This window comes from Drosophila innubila (genome assembly GCF_004354385.1).
Source record: "Drosophila innubila isolate TH190305 chromosome 3L unlocalized genomic scaffold, UK_Dinn_1.0 0_D_3L, whole genome shotgun sequence".
Lineage (NCBI taxonomy): Eukaryota > Metazoa > Arthropoda > Insecta > Diptera > Drosophilidae > Drosophila > Drosophila innubila.
The window spans coordinates 20,898,747-20,920,165 of NW_022995376.1; the positions used below are offsets into that span (position 1 = coordinate 20,898,747).

General features: G+C 33.2%; 1 protein-coding gene across 1 annotated transcript; it reads left to right on the forward strand.

Moving 5' to 3' along the window:
• Positions 1-20,744, forward strand: LOC117787265 (cAMP-dependent protein kinase catalytic subunit 3). The gene is made up of 8 exons (XM_034625748.1): positions 1-899; positions 6,700-7,476; positions 17,571-17,739; positions 18,081-18,190; positions 18,253-18,498; positions 18,561-18,742; positions 19,727-19,804; positions 20,139-20,744. The coding sequence occupies exons 2-8, from the start codon at positions 6,807-6,809 to the stop codon at positions 20,262-20,264; spliced, it is 1,581 nt and encodes a 526-aa protein (XP_034481639.1). The 5' UTR covers positions 1-899; positions 6,700-6,806; the 3' UTR covers positions 20,265-20,744.
• Positions 20,745-21,419: the final 675 nt, after the last annotated feature.

Sequence of the window (21,419 nt, forward strand, 5' to 3'; positions counted from 1 at the left end):
GAAATTCGCAGATTTTACGTTTCAGTTTCGTGCAAAACGTGGAAGCGGCTGGTCAGCTGAAAGCACAAAGAAAAACTGAAAGGAAAAAAACACTCAAGAAAATTCACTAAAAGCGGCTAGAAAAATCGCAAAAAAAAATAAATATATTAACTAGAAAACCAAACGCGGATGTCTGTCACAAGTTTAAATTAATAACTCAAAATTTATTTTCAAATTATAAAAGATTTAAAAATTTGCATATTGCAATTGTTAAATGCAGTCAGCAGACTCCGGCTAAGCGCGGCCTGGTGTATTTGGCAATAAACCGGATATTCTAGATCTCCCGATTGCCGTTGTCATCGTCAATTGAGTTAACTGAAACAAAAAGCAAGCCGAAAGAGTTGTAAATCAAAAAGCGGTACAATTGTCCATAAGTAAAGACAACAACAAAAAAGCGGGCAAAAAGTGACACAAATAAACGTTGTAAAAAAAACTCCGTTGTATTGTCTTCAATCTGTAGCAAATTGTGGCTATATGCATACACCTATATACACCTATACCCAGCTACCTATCTCTGTGACCAGCTGAGCAGCGTTGAGTGTTAAGTTTATTTCTGTTTGCGGGCAAAAAAATAAAAATAAAAAGTCGGCGGAAAAACGAAGAAAAGATCGTGCATGCTAAAGTAACATATTTATTTTTAACAATTTCGCAAGCGTTCAAATTTTGCTCCAGCGAAAAAAAAATCATATATGTATCTATATCTATGATACTGAACTGTATCGTCAGACAGACAGACAGATAGACGAAAAAAGCGATCGTTAGGAGAACCAAAGCAAACCAAAACAACAACAAAAAGCGGCGGCAAAAGTCAACGTAGAAATCGGGACGCGAGGCAACAGAAGCTGTTAAAAATTAGACGAGTGAGTAATCATTATAATACTTCCAAGTGTAAAAAAGCAAAAAAATAAAAATCAAGAAACTTTAACTATAAATGTTGCTTTCCAAAATGTGTTCTGGTAATCGTACAATTAACCATATGCATATTTAAGCTAATTAGGCGTGTTAATTAGCTTACGTTTTTGTAAAAGCAGAACATTTTTAGTTAAATTGGTTTAAAAATAAATACCTAATAATTTATTTTCTCTTTTCAACAATTCTTGTAAGATTTGTATATTCTGCATCTGCATTTTGTGTCTCATTTCAAATATTACAGCTGGTATTTCTAAGTTTCTGTTATAATATTCAGTACATTAAGCTTGTTTTCTGATCTTAATCTTGAAGACTTGTAGTTATATTGAAAAGCTGTTCTAAAATGTTGGCTTTCTTATTATAATAAAATATGATCAATTGATTATAAATTTTTAGCCTATTTTCCTTAAAAGGTTTTTGAACCTTGTCTGTCGTCCAATTCTTGTGAATATTTCAAGATATGTAGCTAATAAAGTAAATTTTAGCAAGTTACCCTTAAAATAATTGCGATAATGTCAATACTATCTGTAATTTTTTCATAGTTTTATAATTCAATCAGCAAATTTTCCTCATGTATGAAAATTTCTTAAAAATTTCAAGAATACCAACTTTTCACACATTTTTCTGCATATGTTCAATATTTATTTTCATTATTTTGACCAATTTAATATCCTTGTAAGACCTTCCCAAATTGGGGTCATTTAAGAAACTTCATTTACGCATTGAAAGTTTCTCTTGTGGCACAACTGGCACAAGGACACCGGAAATATTTGCTCTATAAATATAAAACAAAACCATAAATCTTTTTCCCTTTCCCTGACACACACAGTGCAAGTACCCCAGCAACATAACAATAACAACAAAAACAGAAATGAAAACGTTACCGCGTCATGAGTTTTATGGTTATATTTGGTGGCATTATTTTTGATTATTATAGCCAGAGTGCGTTAACGATTAAAATGGGGTAGAGTCACCTTCGGGACAAAATCTCTGTTCTTCTTCTCTTTTTTTTTTTTGTCACAATCATACTGTGCAATAATATTTCATGCAGCGTCATTAATTAATATGGCCACACTTATTCATAATTTGCCTCTTGCTCGCTTTGTTTTTTCCCACTGTCGCTTAATGATAAACCAAAAAATTTCGGTACATTAATAATCGCCTACGGCAAATTTTGGAAATTCTCAGTAAAATACAGAAATTAGTATGATAATATGACGCTGATGCTGACACTGTTGCTGTTGCTCCAGTCGCCGCCAGGAGCGCAACATATTTATAGGCATGAACATGCATATGACAAATCGCATAACATTGCTCTTAATTAATAAATCATATAATTTATTAAGCGCTGTAGTGGGAGGCGCAACAAATTAATAAATGTTGCAAGTCCCGATATAAATTTCATTGAGTTTTCATTTGATTCAAATGTCGTCCCGTATCAAAGTTCAAGAGTCTGCAGTAATAATTAAGCAATAATTCTCTATCATTTAAAAGTTATTTGATAATGCTCTAAATAAATCAGGGCCAACGATCTGACTGCTTGTTGAGGTGTGTGCTGCTGCTGCTGGCAAAAATCCCACGGGGACAGTTTCATAATCCGATTGGAAATTTTTTTTTCAGCAATAAAGAAAAACGAAAAGAATATAAACAAAATTGAACAATAAATAATGAGGGGAGCTGTGACAAGTGTTTGGGTTTTTCTGTATTTTACGGTACATAAAGATAGCCAATTCGCTATCTAATACGAATATGTATGTGGAAAGTGTTTAAATGGATATATTTAAAATATTCATGTTTTTTAACAGGGTTTTATTTTATGCATCTTGGCCAATATATTTAATATTTAATCATTTTCTTAATAATATCTAAGATTTAAAAAAATTTGATTTACATTTAAAAGGATTCAGCTTTTGTAAAAAAAAAAATAAAACTTCTCAAGAATTTATGATGCATACTTAGTTCCTTAACAAAATACCTAAAAATTTACGTTTTCTCACTGTTATTGTAATTTTATATCTATTTTATAATAAACATCGTATTCCTCCTTGTTTTTGTTGCTGTTTTGGCTAACTTGTATTGTATTGTTTGGCGTGCAGAAATGTATTAGTTACCTGACGTTTTTTTTTTATATTTCACTTGAAATACCTCTGTTTTTATTTATTCCTCTTAATTTTTATGGTGTTTTCCCATTCACCAAAAAACACTAATAAAATACGAAAAGAGTGCAAGCCACCGGAAGATTAAGCAACATTCAACAATTTGCTTGCCAACAGGCCAACGACGACCCCAATTTCCATTTCAATTTTTCCATTTTGGCAGCAGTCGTCCAAGGTGAATGTGGGGAAAGAGGTGGGGAATAAGTATAGCTACGTTGTGTGTGGCGGGATCTTCAACATCTGACTGACGTTGGTTCTTCCTACTCTCACAGAAATATATATCTACATACATATAATATATTTTTTAGTATAGACGGCATTTGTTTGCTGTTGCGCTAATTTACAGGCCGAGTGATTGTCTACAATAATTTTGAAAAATTGTTCTGAAAACTTTGCACTTTGCCTCTAACTACAATAACAATAACAAATACATATAAATGTTTATATAGATATACTCAACTTTAAGTTATATTTCCGCAGTTTTAGTTGCGTTTTTAAGCTCGTAGATAAATAATTTTGACTGACAGCAGCCGTTCATAAAATGAATAAGAATAAATCTGTGTCAGAATGTATGTATGCACGTTAGTACATATGTACAAATGTATGTATGTAGCAACATTTTGACAACAATTGTAAACATTCCAAATAAACGACCGTTCAATGCTGCCTTACAATAATAATAATAAAATTTAAAAAAAAGATTCTTTTGTTTTCAATTCGTTCTAATAGCAAAAACAAAAATATTTTTCCAAGATTACTAATTTTTTATTATTATTTGTATGTAAATCGCTTATATATTTTATTTGCTTTTCCAGTTTTAAGTATGATTAATACGACTGGCAGACTGTCTGGAGACGTAGTTGTTGCCCTCTCTACAGTTGATTGATTTCTTTGTTGTTTTTTCCACAGAATCGATATTAATATTTATATGAATTTTTAAAATATTTCTTCTTTGTTTTCCATATTTTTTCAAAATTCATGTTAATGCATTTCCCTATAACGAAGTAAATCTTTATTGCAATTGTTAAAATACTTTTCATTGTTTTCAACATGATGAATTCAAACCTTAAGTGCGCCATCTAGCGCCTGAAAGTTGCTTTAAGCCATAGGAAAACGTTCATTAGCTGCAAGTTCAAACAAAGCAGCTTGTAATCCATTATCCTTTGTCCAAATTTTGTATACCCAACCTTGATTTGTTGAATATTTATTCACACACACCCACACAGCACACACACATTTGGGAAACCCAAGCACAGCCTTCATATCATCATTTTTTTGGGGCAGCCCCAACGGCAATATAACGATTTCTTTAGTGCTCGTCGTTTAGTATATTTTATTACGGGTACAAACAATTGAATGCATTTGCTATTACATGGCTTTAGCACATGCCCCAGATACGAATACGAATACGAGTATGAATTCGAGTAGTAGGTAGTGCTGAAACAATAAAAGCCACTCAGGCCTATCCTATAACTATGGCTATTGATTTTTATACCCTGTAGTACAATAGAATAGGTAATTAGAGACTGTGCATATCGATTAAGTCATTTCCATTGCTTTTTATAAATGCAGAATTCTCTTAAAGCTTTCTCAAATTTTAATCTTTCTATAAGACAGCCAATATTTTATTTGACATGCTGACATACCTACATTTAACTTTCCCTTCATATTAATATTCTTAAAAGTTTAAAATGATCGTGTTGCAAATACATATATCAATTTCATAGGTCAATTTCTTTCTCAAAAAGCGTTTATCAAATCGTAATCTGCAAAGCATAAGCATAAGCATTTTAATACCGATCGTTCCTATGCCAGCTATATGGTATAGTGGACCGATTACAGCCTAATTTGGTCAGCATATAAAAGACCAACCCAGATACATATATTCCGGCATTTGTTTCCTATAATTCATTATAGATTTCCTCCTTTTTTCTCACCCAAAGAAATTGACCCGCCCAAACATATATACAGGGTATCTTCTATTGAGAACTACGTGTTATTCATCAGCTTTTTGCATATGCGCCGCTTTTGTACTTGTATGCACGATTGCCATTTGATGACTTGGACTTGGGGCTGCTGGGCAAACTTTTCAATTAAATGCATCTGCATTAAGGCCAGACACAGAAGGAGCCTGGGTAGGGAAGGTTGAGGGGAAAGTTCAGACAGTCGATAAACTCAATCTAAAGAATGGATTTCTCTGTATGTTGCCATCAAATTGAATCAGAAATGCGTTTATTGTTATTAATACAATTATTATCTTAATAGAAACCTACAATATATGTATTATTATGTACTCAGTATTATTATTGCTCTGTTCTGCTTTGCTGTCTGTCCCATTGTTGTCTACCCTTTGGCACATAAGTCAATTTTCCTCGTCAGACGTTGAAGCCAATAAAGCTTGTCTGTGTTCTCCTAGAGTTGAGTACAAGTCTCGACTTTTACTAGTGTTTATTTTTACTTCTTTAGAATTGTATACATTTTTTCAAAAATTCTTTTATTCTTGAAATCAAATTTTTTTTAAAATAATTAATTTATTGTAATTAGTTTCTCAAATATTCCTCACGGCACGCTCCCATCTCTAGTCTTTTGTCTTTTGTGTGCGTTTGTCAACTTGATGGAGGGCCATAGGACACTTGTTGATTGCTGCTGTAGGTTCTCGTATCCGTTCTTTTTTTGCTCTTCCTCCTCTACTTTGCCTCTGCCTCTTTTTTTTTTTTGTCCCGCGGCAATTTCATTTTGCTTTCAATTTACACGCACGACCAAAGCTGTCAGTCTGAAATATACAAAAGACGTTCTCCATTCCAACGTTTGGTTAATTAAACTACAATGACAAAGTTACAAAAATAGCATTAAAGCTTTATAGACAATACTACAGTGTCACTTACACCTTTTACTTAAACGGATGCGATGAAAATGCACTTTAATTGCACTCAAAAATCTATTATATGAGAGATTTAATGGATTTGTTAAGAGATATATAATAATTTAGAGAAAGGAAAAGACAATTAATCAAGAAAATTAAGCAATGTATTTAAATAAAGTTATTTGATGCCTTCAGTATACAGTTAGTCTAGTAATTGTTTTGACAACATAAAAATTCACATATTTTTCGATTGTAATAAATTTGCTTAAATTTTTTAAAATTAATTATCTTATTTGATTATAGTAGAATGAATAAATAATGACATCCATTGTGTTGAATTAGTTTTAAAAATAAATACAAAATTGTGATTTTTTTGCTTAATCATTAAATTGACTTACTGAAAATAATATATTATACATTCTTTAGAAAAAGAAAAATATAGAATAATTTTATTCCTATATTTAAATAAAATTAATGGAAGATTAAAAAATGTACGTATCCAAAAACCAAAAAGGTTCTATGAAATATGTATATTCCAAAAACCAAACAAATTCTATAAAATATATTTATACTATATTTATAACAACGTCATCCACAGGTATTGTGCTGTCGTCAGATGGCGCCACCATAAAAATAGAGTGCATATTTATAGAGCAATCGTTTATTCGTTTCAATTGCACACTTACTGTCAATTGCCAGCTAACCAATGTCTGTCAATCTGTCTATTTTCAGAAACAAAAACAGTATCAGTAACAACAGCAACAGCAACAACAACAACCACACTTATAGTAGCAACAACAAGGGTAGCAGTGGCAGCGGCAGTGACAACAATTGCAACAATGTCGACAGCAACTTGCGCACGATTCTGCACACCGTTGACAGGCGGCAACAAGACGACGTCAGTGGCGTCGAAAGGCGGCTCCACTTCAAAATTGACAGCAGGAAGCGGAAATGGCATGACGTCATCGTCAGTGCTGCAGCAACACAAAAAGAAACAGATTCCAACAAATGCAACAAATGCCACAAATGACATGAACACAGAGGCAACATTCACATTCAAATTGGGCCGTGCCTCAAATGGCGGCAATGTCAATGGTGGCAGTCACAGTGTCGCCTCAAGTGAATCATCAGATCCCTTGGAGTCCGATTATAGTGAGGAAACTGAAGAAGAGGAACAGCAGCAGCAACAGCAACATCAACAACAACAGAAGAAACAACCACAATCCAAACATGTCAGTGTCAGCAGTCGCAGCAGCAGCAGTGCAACAACAACATCTGTGGACAATGATGGGGATGATGTGGACGATGAGGAGAATGGAGAAGATGGGGATGGTCATGATACGGATGATGTGACCAACAACGATGATTCCGATGAGAGCGAACAGGATGATGGCAATGAGACGGATGACGAGGAGACTGACGATGATTCCGAGGAAAGCAGCAGCGTTCAGACCGCAAAGGGTGTTCGCAAATATATCCTAGACGATTACCAGATCATCAAAACTGTCGGTGAGTATCAAAAGACCATATGCCTATACATATATATTTACCCCCTGGCGACCTTCAACCTGACAGAGTTAGTTCTGATCGCGGACCTTCATCTTGAGTTATCGCTTTGTTTTTAGTGCGATTAACATTTACACACGTGTTATGTTCCTGTTTATTTGTGTTTTTGGCATGTTTATCAATTGGAGCTATCATAACAAATCTGTGCCTAGGTCAGTCTCTGAGTCAAGGCTTTTGACAAAGCATAAGGAATCAAAGAAGACGGGGGCGTTACCATCTGTGATATTGATATTTTCCGAATGTAAACTCATGAAGTAATTAGAAATTGCTAGAGATATTTCGATTTCTAATGAAACGATTAGAGGAATGAAATTGATAGAATTTTAGATCTTAGAACTTAACGATTGCTGTGAAGAGTACTAAGCGGGTGAAATAATTTTAGATCTATTGGTATGAAGATGCATACATTTTATTTAAATTAAATCAAGATAATTGAATAATTTAATAACAAAATTATAATGCTAAAGATAATACGCAAATACTTTAAATTTAATAAAAATACTACTAAATATTATAGTAAGTCTTTAAAATGGAATATATGCCTGAGATTTATTTATAAGTTAAATCTCAGTTATACGATCAACTGGCCACACTTGCCAATACTTTGTGGATAAATATTTATGTTTAGAAACCGTAATGACTTTTTCGAAAACAACCATTAAAATGTGTACGTTTTTTTTTTTTTGTGCTTTAAAAAACAATGAGAAAATAATATATACTTGAAGCACGTCAAAATAATGAAAAGCCCATAAAAAATACTTAAATACTGGACAGTAATTGCCACTGGCTACGTAGGCTCTCATTCATGATCCAAAAAGACGGTCTAAATTTAGAACTGTGTATATACGATATATACACACGTATGTGTATTAAATGGATGCTAAAACTAAATTAAACGCTTTGTGAAAATACGCAAGCAGCTTCATAAAACAACGAGAACAATTATCTTGGACGTCTGCGGTGCGAACGACTCATAATAATCATAAGACGAGCAACGCCTTCAATTTGCGTAATCAATAAGAAATTTATTTGCGTATAAAAACAATAAAAACTAATCGAAACCGTAGCAAAGTGAAAATCGTCTGAAGAAAAGCAGATTAAACCGTTAAAAAATTCATAAAAAATGAGGTAATAAATATTTGAAATTAAATTCAAGATGCGAATTCTTAAAGTAAACTTAAGAAAATGGGGAAAAAAAACGTATAATATTAAGCGATAGGTTAAACTATTGAGGTAATTAAAGGGTCAATAATAGTATTATCAAAAGAAGTAGAAACTGATTAAAGAAAATTGCTTCCGAATACCGAAATAGTTAAAGCATACTTCTTAGAGCAGATTCTAATAGTGAACCCATTGTTAAACTATCCCTATTTTGTATTATGACTCGTATATGGAATGCCAAGCAGCGCTGAGTTGTGTTTTCAACATTGTTAAACAGTTTTGATTATAAAAGCTACAAAAAGTACTTTGGATATCTTTTAGTACAGTTTTGCCGTATACAATTCTGGCTCTATTCTGTCATTGCCTAATCAAAATTACTGAACTGAGCACTGTAGAATAAGATGCCTCAGCTGTTTTCCGGTGCAAATACATTTGGAAAATACCTCAATCATCAGCTGGTATCCCACGGCGTATGAGTAATCCCTCTTTTCCGATCTAACACCTCGCCACACAACGGATGAGTAATCTTGCATTAATTTCAAACAATTGCCAGACAACAATATCACACATAATCCCCATTACTATTGAGACGAAGAAAATCAGAAGTACTCGTAAAAAGTAAATAAACTAGAACGGATACTCGATTCCGAGCTACGCAATTAATGACGCTGAGTCACGCGTCTATTAGGTGCAAGTGGCAAGTGGCAAGAGGCAATAGGGTAAATCTCTGTTTGGAGATGTCTCTGTGGCAACCAGAACTAAAAACAAATATTCCCACTCATATAAAGGAAGAGAATTTGTTGAATTGTAAATTGTAATTACATTCAGTTTCGGACTCTTGCTAGAAACGCATTATAAATATTTGAAGCTCATATTTGTTTAAAATTTCATTGATTAGATGAACTGAATGCAGCAAAACCCCAAGCCAAGTTATTCACCGTCGCCGTCGACCCCCCCGCTACCACCCCTGCGAGTCGAACCACCCTGATTTCCACCCACAATTAAGAAAAGCAACCACAAAACATGGTCCGATCGATGGCCGTTGATGCCTTTACGAGTCTGTTGTGAAATGTGCTGCAGGTGATAAAATGTTGGCGGTAATTTTTCCGGAAATTTCGCAGGAATTGTTTTCCGAATTTTGATAAACATTTCTCCTACTCTTTCTCCTCTCTGTCTGTTGCCATCCAAATAACTAATATGTTCTTATTTGTACACCTTCGGGACGCGTGACTTTTGATGGAGCTCGGGGAAAGACTAATAAAAAATCAATGCCATAAAATAGTCTAATAAAACTGGCATATTAATTAATAACATAAGCTTTTAAATGAGCTACACCAATAAATAAATTAAATGCAATGATCATAAATGCACTAAACATTTTAAAAAGGGGTGTAATTATATATTTACGATCTTAATGATCTACTATATTTGCAGTTTGAAAGCATAGAGATAAATGTTCACATTTAAAAATATAATACAATCTAATATGTAATGTAAATATTCTAAAACTGCAAATAAATAAATAATAAATTATCCAAACCGTTCAAATTATTATGAATACACTTAAGCACATGATATTAATGTTCTAAATTTATATTAATGAACCACAAAAAATGTGGTATTAGGAAACTGTAAGACAATGACTCAGATTGTAGAACAGTCTCTTAATGATCTAAATCATACCCAAGTGCTAAAAATGATCTAAATGTTCAAAAACTTTAATAATTCTTGACAAACATTTATTAGCTTACGAATGACATTGCAAGAAAGTCTTAAAAAAAATTATCTAAAACCTGATCTAAATGCTTCAAAGTCATTAAATGTGTTCAAATTATCATCAATGTCAGCCGTAATAGACGTATTGTAAATGAATACATTAAAATGTACATTTGCTGCTCTACTTTTGAGCCTTTGGCTGCCTTCTTCTAGAAAGACAACTTGACAGCAACATGCGGAAATGTGGACGGATCATCCAATGCTACAACATTTTAACAGCTAATATATTAAATTGACAAATTTATATTACGCTGTATTTCGGTGCGGATCAGAGATCTTGAATGCAAAGGCGCAAAGACCTTGCCAAACAAGCAAACAATTGAAAATCAACTGAACAACAAAAACAACAAACGAAGAACAGAGCAACGCAATCCTTTTACTGCTTGTGGTTCAATGATTGATAGATGTATGGCAGATAAATATTTACGCACAGTTCTGGGAAATACAATTCATTTTGGGGCATAAAAGTGTCCAAATGCTCAGCTAAAACAACCAAAGCAGCACGGACATCAAATGTGGTGAATAAGAAGAGTTAGTTGAAGAAAGTTTGTTGGGGGCCCTTGACTTGAAATCTTTTTAACGCTTTTAGCAGAAATGGATTCTGTATAATAGAAACCAATCAAATATCAAGCAGCAACACATGTCTCTGTTATTTTTGTTGTTATTATTTTGAAGACATCGAGATGAAAAAATTCTGAAGAAACTGAAGAAGAAGAAGAAGCAGAAGCGGCATCCGTGTGTCGTCGTAGTGTCTGCAAAATATAATTCATAGTTCAATTTTATTTTGAGATACACTCGATTTTTTTTATCTTTATTTTTTTTTTGCTTTTTAATTCTTTTTTTTTTTGTGATTTCTTTGTGGTGTGTTAAGTGCGGTCGTTTCTTTATAAGTTTGTCCGATATATATACTCTATAATATAATAATATTATTGGCCACAAATAAGAAAAAAAAATAAAGAAAAAAAGACAAAATCATTCAACGAGAAATTAATGATCGTATGGAAAATTTGAGCGTCTCGCGATCTGTGTAAGTTTTGAGCCAGAAATCCGAAATCCGAAAATCTGAAATGAGAAAAGAAAGACTGAAAATAAAAAGAAAATGAGGAAAATTTGCTTTTTATTTCAACAAAATCAAGAAAATGTATAAGCAAATTTTATTGAAATTATTATTTGGCAAATTGCCGAAAATTTGGCCACACCAAATTGGCTGCCCCGACAGAAGCGTCTGTCTCGGTGAGGGAGACGGAGAGGGAGACACCAGAGGGTAGGGATCGAGAGGGGATGTGGCACATTTGCATGCTTGTCTCGTAGCTTTTTCCCAAACACTAAATGAGCATATTAAAATTGCGTTATAAACATTTTCCGTGCGTCTTGTGGTTTGTTGTTGTTGTTGTTCTTGTTGTTGTTGTTGTTATTTTTGGTCTAATTATTAATAAAAATGACCTAAAAATGCATTTTGCATATGACACAAATAGACAAAATCAAAACCAGAACGCCCACCTACGCGCCAATACCCTGTAAATGATTTAGAAACGATTTGCTCAAGTTATCGTTGCAAACCAACGTATTATAGGGTATTTTTAAATCGAGAAAGCAGACACTTCTTCATACAGTTTTCGAAATTTGATTTATGTTGTTTTCTCTGTTTTAGCTGATGTGTAAATTGCAGTTCGGGGTGGGTTGTAAAATCTTGTCAAACCCATTGAAATTGTGTGAGCCGTGCGGTCAATTGCCATATTACACGATAGTTTCGTTTCATTGGATGATGATGATGATGATAAACATATGTTTCCACATGTCATAAATCCTACAAATTAGGAACCAAGTGACATCGATGTTCATGCTTCAAATAAGAAGGCAACAATTTTAGTTTAGTCGGTCGTGTTGCCACAATATTTCTGGCCTTAAACTAGGTCTACATTTTTAGTTTTTGTTGAGGTAAAAATATTACTTATATTCCCGTTGTATCTGAATTATAATAAGAAGTATATCCTTGTGAAATTGTTGTCTATTTAATATGTTATGATCTTGAGAATACTCATTTAACTTTCTCCAATTAAAGAGTGAGAACTACTTATAGTATCTTGAGGAAGAATAAGGCCAAGATTTTTTTGCACACAATTTGCAACTGAAATTCGTAGTATATACTTTATAGCTTCAAGTTTATTACAAAAGCCCAAAGATCAGAAGAGAGAGAGAGAGAGAGAGAGAGAGAGATTCTGAGAGGTCTGTGGATCATTCTTCTGTTGTAGCTTCAGCTTTTATTATTGTTATGATTTTGTTTATGGGATTTAAAACAAACTTTTTAAATGGAACTGCATAAAACGCAATTAACTTTATTTAGCCAGCGGCAGAAGCAGCTGCCAAAACTGTGCGAATTGTGCCAAGTTTATATGCATCTTCAGTGTCTGGCACAACGCGTCGTTTATTTTCATTTACATTACGCGATTTACAAAAACTTTTTACAGTACAGTACGAGTATTTTGACTTTTGGCACACATAATTTATGGGAATCTGCAACCGAGCTACAACTGCCAATAAAACTGCACAAAGAATTGCATTGCATTTCGCTAAAGCAAATAAACAGCATCAATCAGCGTCGGTGTGTCTCAGAGACAGACGCAACAAACCATGATATTGGTCTCTTTTAATGCAAACTGGAGGGAAGGGAATTGCGATCAGGACTGCGAGGGAAACTGGCACTGGTACCGGGAACTGAACCTGTTCAGGGCCAGTTGCAGCACATGAAACTGTCGCATCATTAAATAGAAAGTTGCTCCATGTATGATGTAAAGCTTTTGCAATACCCTGTAAATATTATAAATTGAAAGAGGGTACAATAAATTGTCATACCATCTAATCTATCTATCTATCTACTATGAACTTCTAACCTGCTTGATATAGGATTTAATAGAAAAATAGAGAATAGAGAGGATTCTGCAAGATAAGCAATTGTTATCTTAAATCAATAGAAGACAATCGGTTTAATTTATGGAAAACAGTCGACATATCGATAAAAAGTATTTTCTATCTATATTTTAAGTAAAAATAAATGGTAATCAAAAATAATAAACAGAAAGACACTTATAGTTATCCTAGCTTACCCAAACTTTATTTGAGAAGTTGATAAATAATTGATAGTATTCAAATCAATGCCAATACTAAAGTAATAGATTTGTACTTAATTAATAAATTAAATTTATAAACTTAAGTAACAAATATTGTTCATGTTTGTTTATCTTTTTATTAATCTATTTATTTATACAGTGTCAACTAAGAAAAATTGACTTCATTTAAAATAAAATTATTAAAATGTACAGAGTCTTAAATTAATTTTTTATTCATTAACATACCTAAAGTTTAATATTTTTATCTTAAGCTGAGTATCTCAAAGTCTATTTACGCTCAACTAGAGTTTTCCTACTTGTTTGGTTTTGTTTTGTTTGCACCTCGCACATCTTTGGCTGAAACTTTTACAAGTAGGCAGGAGTTGTTAACTGGTTTTCACTCGGATCTCTTCTCTTGGTCGTCTTTAATTGCTGTCGGCTGCTTTTGGCCGTCTGCATCTGAGTCTGAGTCTGCATCTGCGTCTGGCGTTTGCGTTTGCGCCGTTTAACGCGTCGCTTTTGTTTGCCGTCTGCTCCAAAGCTGTCACAATTTCACTTGGCCAAGACGCCTGTCTAGCGGACAGACAGACAGGCAGACAGACGGACAGACAGGCAGACAGACGGACAGACGCACTGAGATGGACGTCAGGAAAATGACGCGACAGTTTTGGTTTAAACAACACTAAAAGCACTTTCCAATTTCGCTAGACATACACAGGTGCAAATAAATCACTTTTACAAGTAAGCAAATGAAAATGCGTATTTAATAGACATTTATCGATGGACTATTTTGTAAAAGAAAAAAAACAGCTTTGAAAGCAGCTAAAAATTTTAAAACTGCTTTACATTCAAGTCTGCAAATCTTAAAAAATTTTGCAGATAGTTCGTAGGCTTAAATCATAAAGCAATATTTTGATTATGATTCAAAACACGGTTCAATTTAATAAAGCAAAGTTTTGTAAGCTTAATTAATTCGTAATATAACATTTGCTAACATCTTATGAGTTATGATTAAGACAGTGACTTTATTATAATTTTTTCACTACTTAAAAATCAAGTTGAAATTAATTAATGCAAAAATGCATTAATGCAAAACGCATCCAAAATGAAGTAATCGCTAGTTTCTTTATATTCCAAATATTGCAACTGCGTTTTCATACAGAATCTTTGATAATTTGGGAGACCTCTAATCGGCATTAACAGCGTTTCCTGTGCTTCTTGGGTGGTCTGTGATATATTTGTTTATAATTAAAGTAATAATCAAAACAATACTTAAGTTGGTTGCAAGTGTAGGTTACGCAGCTTGCCCGGCAGTATAGGTGACAGTTCTTATATGCAGGATCACGGCAATACATATTACGCGCTAGTGTCCAGTCCACGTCAATGACAATTATCAGAAACAGGCTCACAATGATTTGTAGTGTCCACATGGCAGCGAAATCAACTTGGTAGTGATGAAATGAATTCAAACCGTGAAACCGAACCAACATTAATCATATACACTTACTGCATTCGATTCGATGGAACTAGAATTTGATCCGCTTGAAAAATCCAGAGTCATTTATTATTTATTTTTATACTTTATCAGCAACAAATGCTGACAAGGTAAATTTAAAAATTCCTTTAGGAAATTAATTTATTTAAATGTCATTTACATCTTTTATTTTTTTTTTATATCTAAACTGCACCTTTAAAACTTGCAAATACATCGATTGACGTTTTTTCAAGTATTTTCATCCAAGTTCTTACTCATTATATTCTTTATTATTTGATATTTTTTTTTACTTTAATTTATAACTGACTGCATTTTTGAATAAAAACTGCTGTAATTTTACAAATTTCTCCATTTCGAGAACTACAGGCATGTGCATATGTATATGTTCGCTTGTTTGTGCATTTCTTTGCACACCTTTTGCTGCTGTTGTTTCTTTTGAAAGAATGTTAACAATTTGTTTGTAAGGTTTGTTAGCCATTTGCCGCTTGGCTACACATTTCTGCTGTTGTTATTGTTGTTGTTACTTCCACACAAAAAATACTTTCGATTCGTGTTGTGGGCTCTCCCCCGCCACCCTATTTCATCGGTCCATTTTGTGTTTTGATAATAAATTTTGAAAGAAAGAAAAATAATAATAAAAATATTTAAAAGCATTTTTTGGTATGTGGGAGTATGCAGATAAGTAGTAATATCCGTTTGATTTATTTCTCTTTCGATCTTTCGCATCTTGTCGATTATTTATTTATTATTTGCTAATTTTAAATGCCAGAACCATGCAAAAAGCCAATTGTTAAAATATACCCGCTCAGCTTGATCTGTTGGAAATTTCACATATTTTATTAGCTGCTTTACGAGTATTTATGTTTGCATAATTCTAAATTTATGGCTGATTTTTGCTACAGTCTTCTGTTTGTACTCATGATAAGGAAAAACTTAAGAGATCATTTTTTAAATAAAAATAAAAAAACTTTTTTACATTTTATTGAAAGTGTAAATATATAACTCTAAATTAAATAACAGCATATTGAAGGAACTTTATCATGAAATCTTCTTCAAAAATAAGTAAAATATTTTTTTGATAAATAGATATGAAATTCGAAAATCTCAATAGATAGTAGTATCTCTAATCAAGTTAATTCCAAAGTTAATATTTGTTGCATATCCACTTTAGTTTCAATATTCATTTAATTTATTCTTCAAGTAAAACAGAATATAAAACTAAAACAAATTCTGAAACTTTCTTTAATATTTTGTTGCCCACACTTTTCTTTTCGTTTTCACCTCCTTCTCCTCTCTCTACGATTGTACAAGCTCTGTAATATCTCAGCTGAGTCATTTCTTAGCGTAATGAAAATAGAAATTGCAATGAGAATCATTAATTATAATGTCGGGTCATTAGATCGAAATAAGTAGTTTGGAGGAGCTTTGTTTGATTTGCACGTGTAATGAGACGACAGGTGCCAACATATGGGCCAGCTGGAATATACGCCCCCAAAGGAGAACGCCTACCCATTGTAATTCATTTATTTAGCTTTCTTCGTTGCGGACGCACGTGTCGAGTCATGTCTATATGTACCTATTGTTGCTATTGGCAACTTTGGGCGGTTCAATAATCTCTCACTTTTGCTTTATTACAATAAAAATCATGGCTAATTATTGTGGGCCAAATGAAAAGTCGAAAACGTGATGAAAAACTAAAAACATGCAACAAGAGCATCCGAGTGAAAATTTTCCTACCCAATTGTTTTAGCCAGAAAGATGTGCGATGCGATGCGGCAAATACGAAAGTAGTTGACTTTGATTTATAAGACAAATCAATTTGTAAGCAGTTTTGTTATGGTAAATGCCAAACAAATAGTCAAAAGCACGATAGCAACAACAAAAAACTCTATGAAAAGTGACGCACAGTGGGATCACATGAGTTTATACGTGGCAAAATTACAATAATAAACATTTAAGTACCAATAAAAATGTAAATTTATGTACAATTATTTGCCAGTGTGATTTTGATTAGTGAATTCTGCTTGTTAATACCACTGTGCGACGTCGAATCCAACTTTTTACCACCCGCTTTGACTTTCTTTTTGGCTTGAAGTAGTTGTCGGTAATCCGAGCTACTCACACGTTCCAACTTGTTCTCTCTGTCTCTGTCACTCTCCCTCTCTCTCTCTGTCTGTGTGTGCTGGCCGTTAGCCCAATTACAAATTCAAGGTTGAGAAAATCTTATGGGTGTCGGCTTACACACAGCCAACTAACCTCAAAACGTGTTCAAAAGTGAAAAAACAAAATCCAATGTGTAATTATGCATGTTTAGCTCTCTTATGTCGGGAGCGGGATTTGAGGGGAGCTATCCAGTTTTTTTTTTACTCAATCCGAGATATTTGCGGTTAAATGCATCATCCGATCTTATAGTTACGAAATAACACTAGTATCAGTAATCATTTTACTATTTATTTATTGAATCTATCTCTTTCTTTGTCTGTCTCTTTTAATCACAGGCACTGGCACCTTTGGACGTGTTTGCCTTTGTCGCGATCGCATTTCCGAAAAATACTGTGCCATGAAGATTTTGGCCATGACTGAAGTCATCCGCCTCAAGCAGATTGAACATGTCAAGAATGAGCGAAACATATTGCGAGAAATCCGACATCCGTTTGTGATCAGCCTGTAAGTACTCTGTAAATCCACATATATGTTATCAATATAAAAGAAAGAGAAAGTCAGCTTATTGAATAATCCTAACAGGAAACAACTTTTGTTGTGCTAAGGGCATCTTAAAGCTTAAAAAGATTTAAATATGACAGCTTCAAATTGAGAAAATTATTTGTAGCTTGAGAGAAAAAAATAATTACATTAACTTTAACTATTTCCGATTGAGAATAAAAGCAATGATAAATAAAAAGTATGTGCTCTTCATAAAAATTATTAGTATATCTTATTTTACCAAGATGAAGCAACTATTTATTTAATTAAAACATTCTCTAACTCTCTGTACTTTTACCCCACAGAGAATGGTCTACAAAGGATGAATCTAATCTCTACATGATCTTTGATTATGTTTGCGGCGGTGAGCTGTTTACATATCTGCGCAATGCTGGCAAATTTACTAGTCAAACTTGTAAGTAAATCATGCTTCTTGCTTATTTAAAAACACCAACTTACATAAGACATTATTTTTAGCAAACTTCTATGCGGCTGAAATAGTCAGTGCCTTGGAATATCTACACTCACTCCAAATTGTCTATAGGGATCTGAAGCCTGAGAATTTATTAATCAATCGCGATGGACATTTGAAGATCACCGATTTCGGTTTTGCCAAAAAGCTGCGCGATCGCACCTGGACATTATGCGGCACACCTGAGTATATAGCACCTGAGATAATTCAGTCAAAAGGACACAACAAAGCCGTCGATTGGTGGGCGTTGGGTAAGGTTTTTTAACATGCATATAAATTGTTAAATTACTAATATTGAAATTCCTATTTACAGGTGTTCTCATATATGAAATGCTTGTGGGCTATCCACCTTTCTACGATGAACAGCCTTTTGGCATCTATGAGAAGATTTTGAGCGGAAAAATTGAATGGGAACGTCACATGGATCCCATTGCTAAAGACTTGATTAAAAAGTTGCTGGTGAATGATAGAACCAAGCGACTGGGCAATATGAAGGTAAGTTCACTATTAATTATAATAGTTAAAAGATAGAATTTTTACTAGATAGCGAGTATCTATCTATATTTATATTGGCAGTTTATATTCTAAAATTAGAGCAGATGAAAATGAAATGGAACTTTAGGAAATACTTGTAGACTTTGCAATAAGATTAAATTGAGATCTGTTTATTACCTAAACTATAATATTTCACAATATTCTCTTTTAGATATAATTTTAATTTTAAACCTATAAATAACATGTGATTATTGTCACTTTGTACTTAGTACCAAATTTTCTGATTAATTTATTTATTATTTTTCAACATATATTATTTCTTCGAGAATTTTTTTTCTATTTTAATTGCCATCTTTCCTGTTTTTTCCTTTTCCTTCGCTGGCTTTAATTGCCTATGTAACACCTGTTTAATTTTGTAAAGTGTGCATTAAATTTGGCAGCTTTTTATGGCATTTACGATTATAAGACATATTTATAGACAATTGTTTACACTTGTCATAACCGTATCGAAATCTTTTTTTGGGCATTAAAAATTGCATATATCAAAAATTAATTGTAGAATCCCACGTTCCTGTCGGATTTCTGGCACAAATCTCTATGCACATGGCTGCTGTCAGTTTCACTGGCGACAATAAATGCAAAACAAATTTTTCAAAATAGAAATATAAATGGAAAACAAATAAGCAAGCTAGTAGTAGAATGAGATTAATTGGAAGATGCTCTGTAGGAAATTTCAGAAGTGCTTTGCCTGACTTTAATTAATTCATTTTTTTAGGCGATTATTTTAAATCTTAAGACATTTAGGCTTTATCTTGAGCAAAGAGTATTGAGGTTGTCTATTTAATTTACTATACCCGCCTGTTAAATATAAGGGGTACAGGGTATACATTTTTAATAGCTTGTCGCGAGTTTTCGCAACACGAGCCAACAAATGCAGAATTATTTAAGTTAATTTCGCGTTTCATCTTTTTAATACACTCGCAGAACGGCGCCGATGACGTTAAAAGGCATCGCTGGTTCAAGAACTTGAATTGGAATGACGTCTACAATAAGAAGCTAAAGGTAAGCAATAATACAAGATTCTCTGTAAACTCTTTTATACCTTAGATCGGACGTCACTCGTTCAAGCCATTTTCGGGTTTGATTTGAAATACAATGTATTTTTATACATGGACGCAATTAAAAGCAAATAAACAAATCAAGTTTAGAAATTAGCAATGCTGTTAATTAATGACCACGGCGATTCATTCTGTACTTGTGGGCGGGGATCATAAATCTTTGAACGCTCTTAAGGCGTTAATAGCCTACACCCCCCGCCCCCTTATTTTCGCCATTATGTTATGATAGTTTCTAGTTCTGTACCTAATCGATCTATATTTAAATCTTTGTGTTACAGCCACCAATTATGCCTGATGTGCATCACGATGGGGATACGAAAAATTTTGATGATTATCCCGAGAAGGATTGGAAACCCGCCAAGGCAGTAGACCAAAGAGATTTGCAGTTGTTTAATGATTTTTAAAAATGAACTAAACAAAACAATTTAAATAAATATGTATATATACGTACATATATAAAATTTGTATGATTTGCTGTGGCAAATACATTAATTATTCATTATTTATACTTGCAATTAATGTTAAAAGTGCTGTGCAAAACATAAAAGCAATGATATCTATGGTACACACATATACATATAAAATATATGCCTAATATACGATTCTATTTATGATAAGCCTAAGTTTATGCCCATAATGTTATGTCTAGCGTGAGACGTCTATAATTATCATTATCATTATTATTATTATAATTATAATTATTATGTTTAATTGTTTAATGTTCAAGTGCTGGCTGCAAATGCAAGCAAATCATACATACAACAAAATTAATTATTGTTAAACAACCCAAAACCGAAACAACAACAACAACAACCAACCAACCATAAAGAAAATTAACGTAAAACGTTGAATAAAGTGATAGAAACTCAATACACGTGTGTGTATATATCTTGTATCTTAATTTATTGCTTATATTCATACATGTGTATATAATCTGCGTATATACGTATGCATCTATATTTTCTCTTTTGTCTTCCATTGTTCTGGCGGGATTAGTCGGTCCAAAATGTGTCAGATATTGGCCACGATCCTCTGCGCTGATGGCCGTTTGTTTTATGTGATCTGCTCTTGTCAGCTCGTGTTTTTTTCTTGTTTTTGTTTGCTATATAAATTCACACATAATATAGTATTTTTTATAATTTTCTTTTATTTATTGGTTTTCATATATTATTCCTGCATTAGAGAAATTTTGTAAAGAGAAAAATTTCCCAATTATTGAAGATATTTCTAATCAAAAACCTCGAATTTTTTTTTTTATTAATTAATTTAATTTTTACTTAAAACATTTTTTTGTATTTATTTTAAAAGTAAATTTCGAATTCAGCAACCGTTAAGCAGGCCATTCATTTGTGCGCTTTAAAAAGCTCGTTGCTATGTAATTCAAAATCGTAGCATACTTTGCGGCAGCTGTTTTAATTTTGTTTCGTTGAGAGCATAGTGCATACTTTTGAGTGCAACCTGCATTATTGTGCTTTAGCGCATGCGCAGATAAGCGGCCACCGGGTGCCGCAATACCGCAACGAAACACCCTGTGAGCAACCCCCAAAAAGTGTTATTGA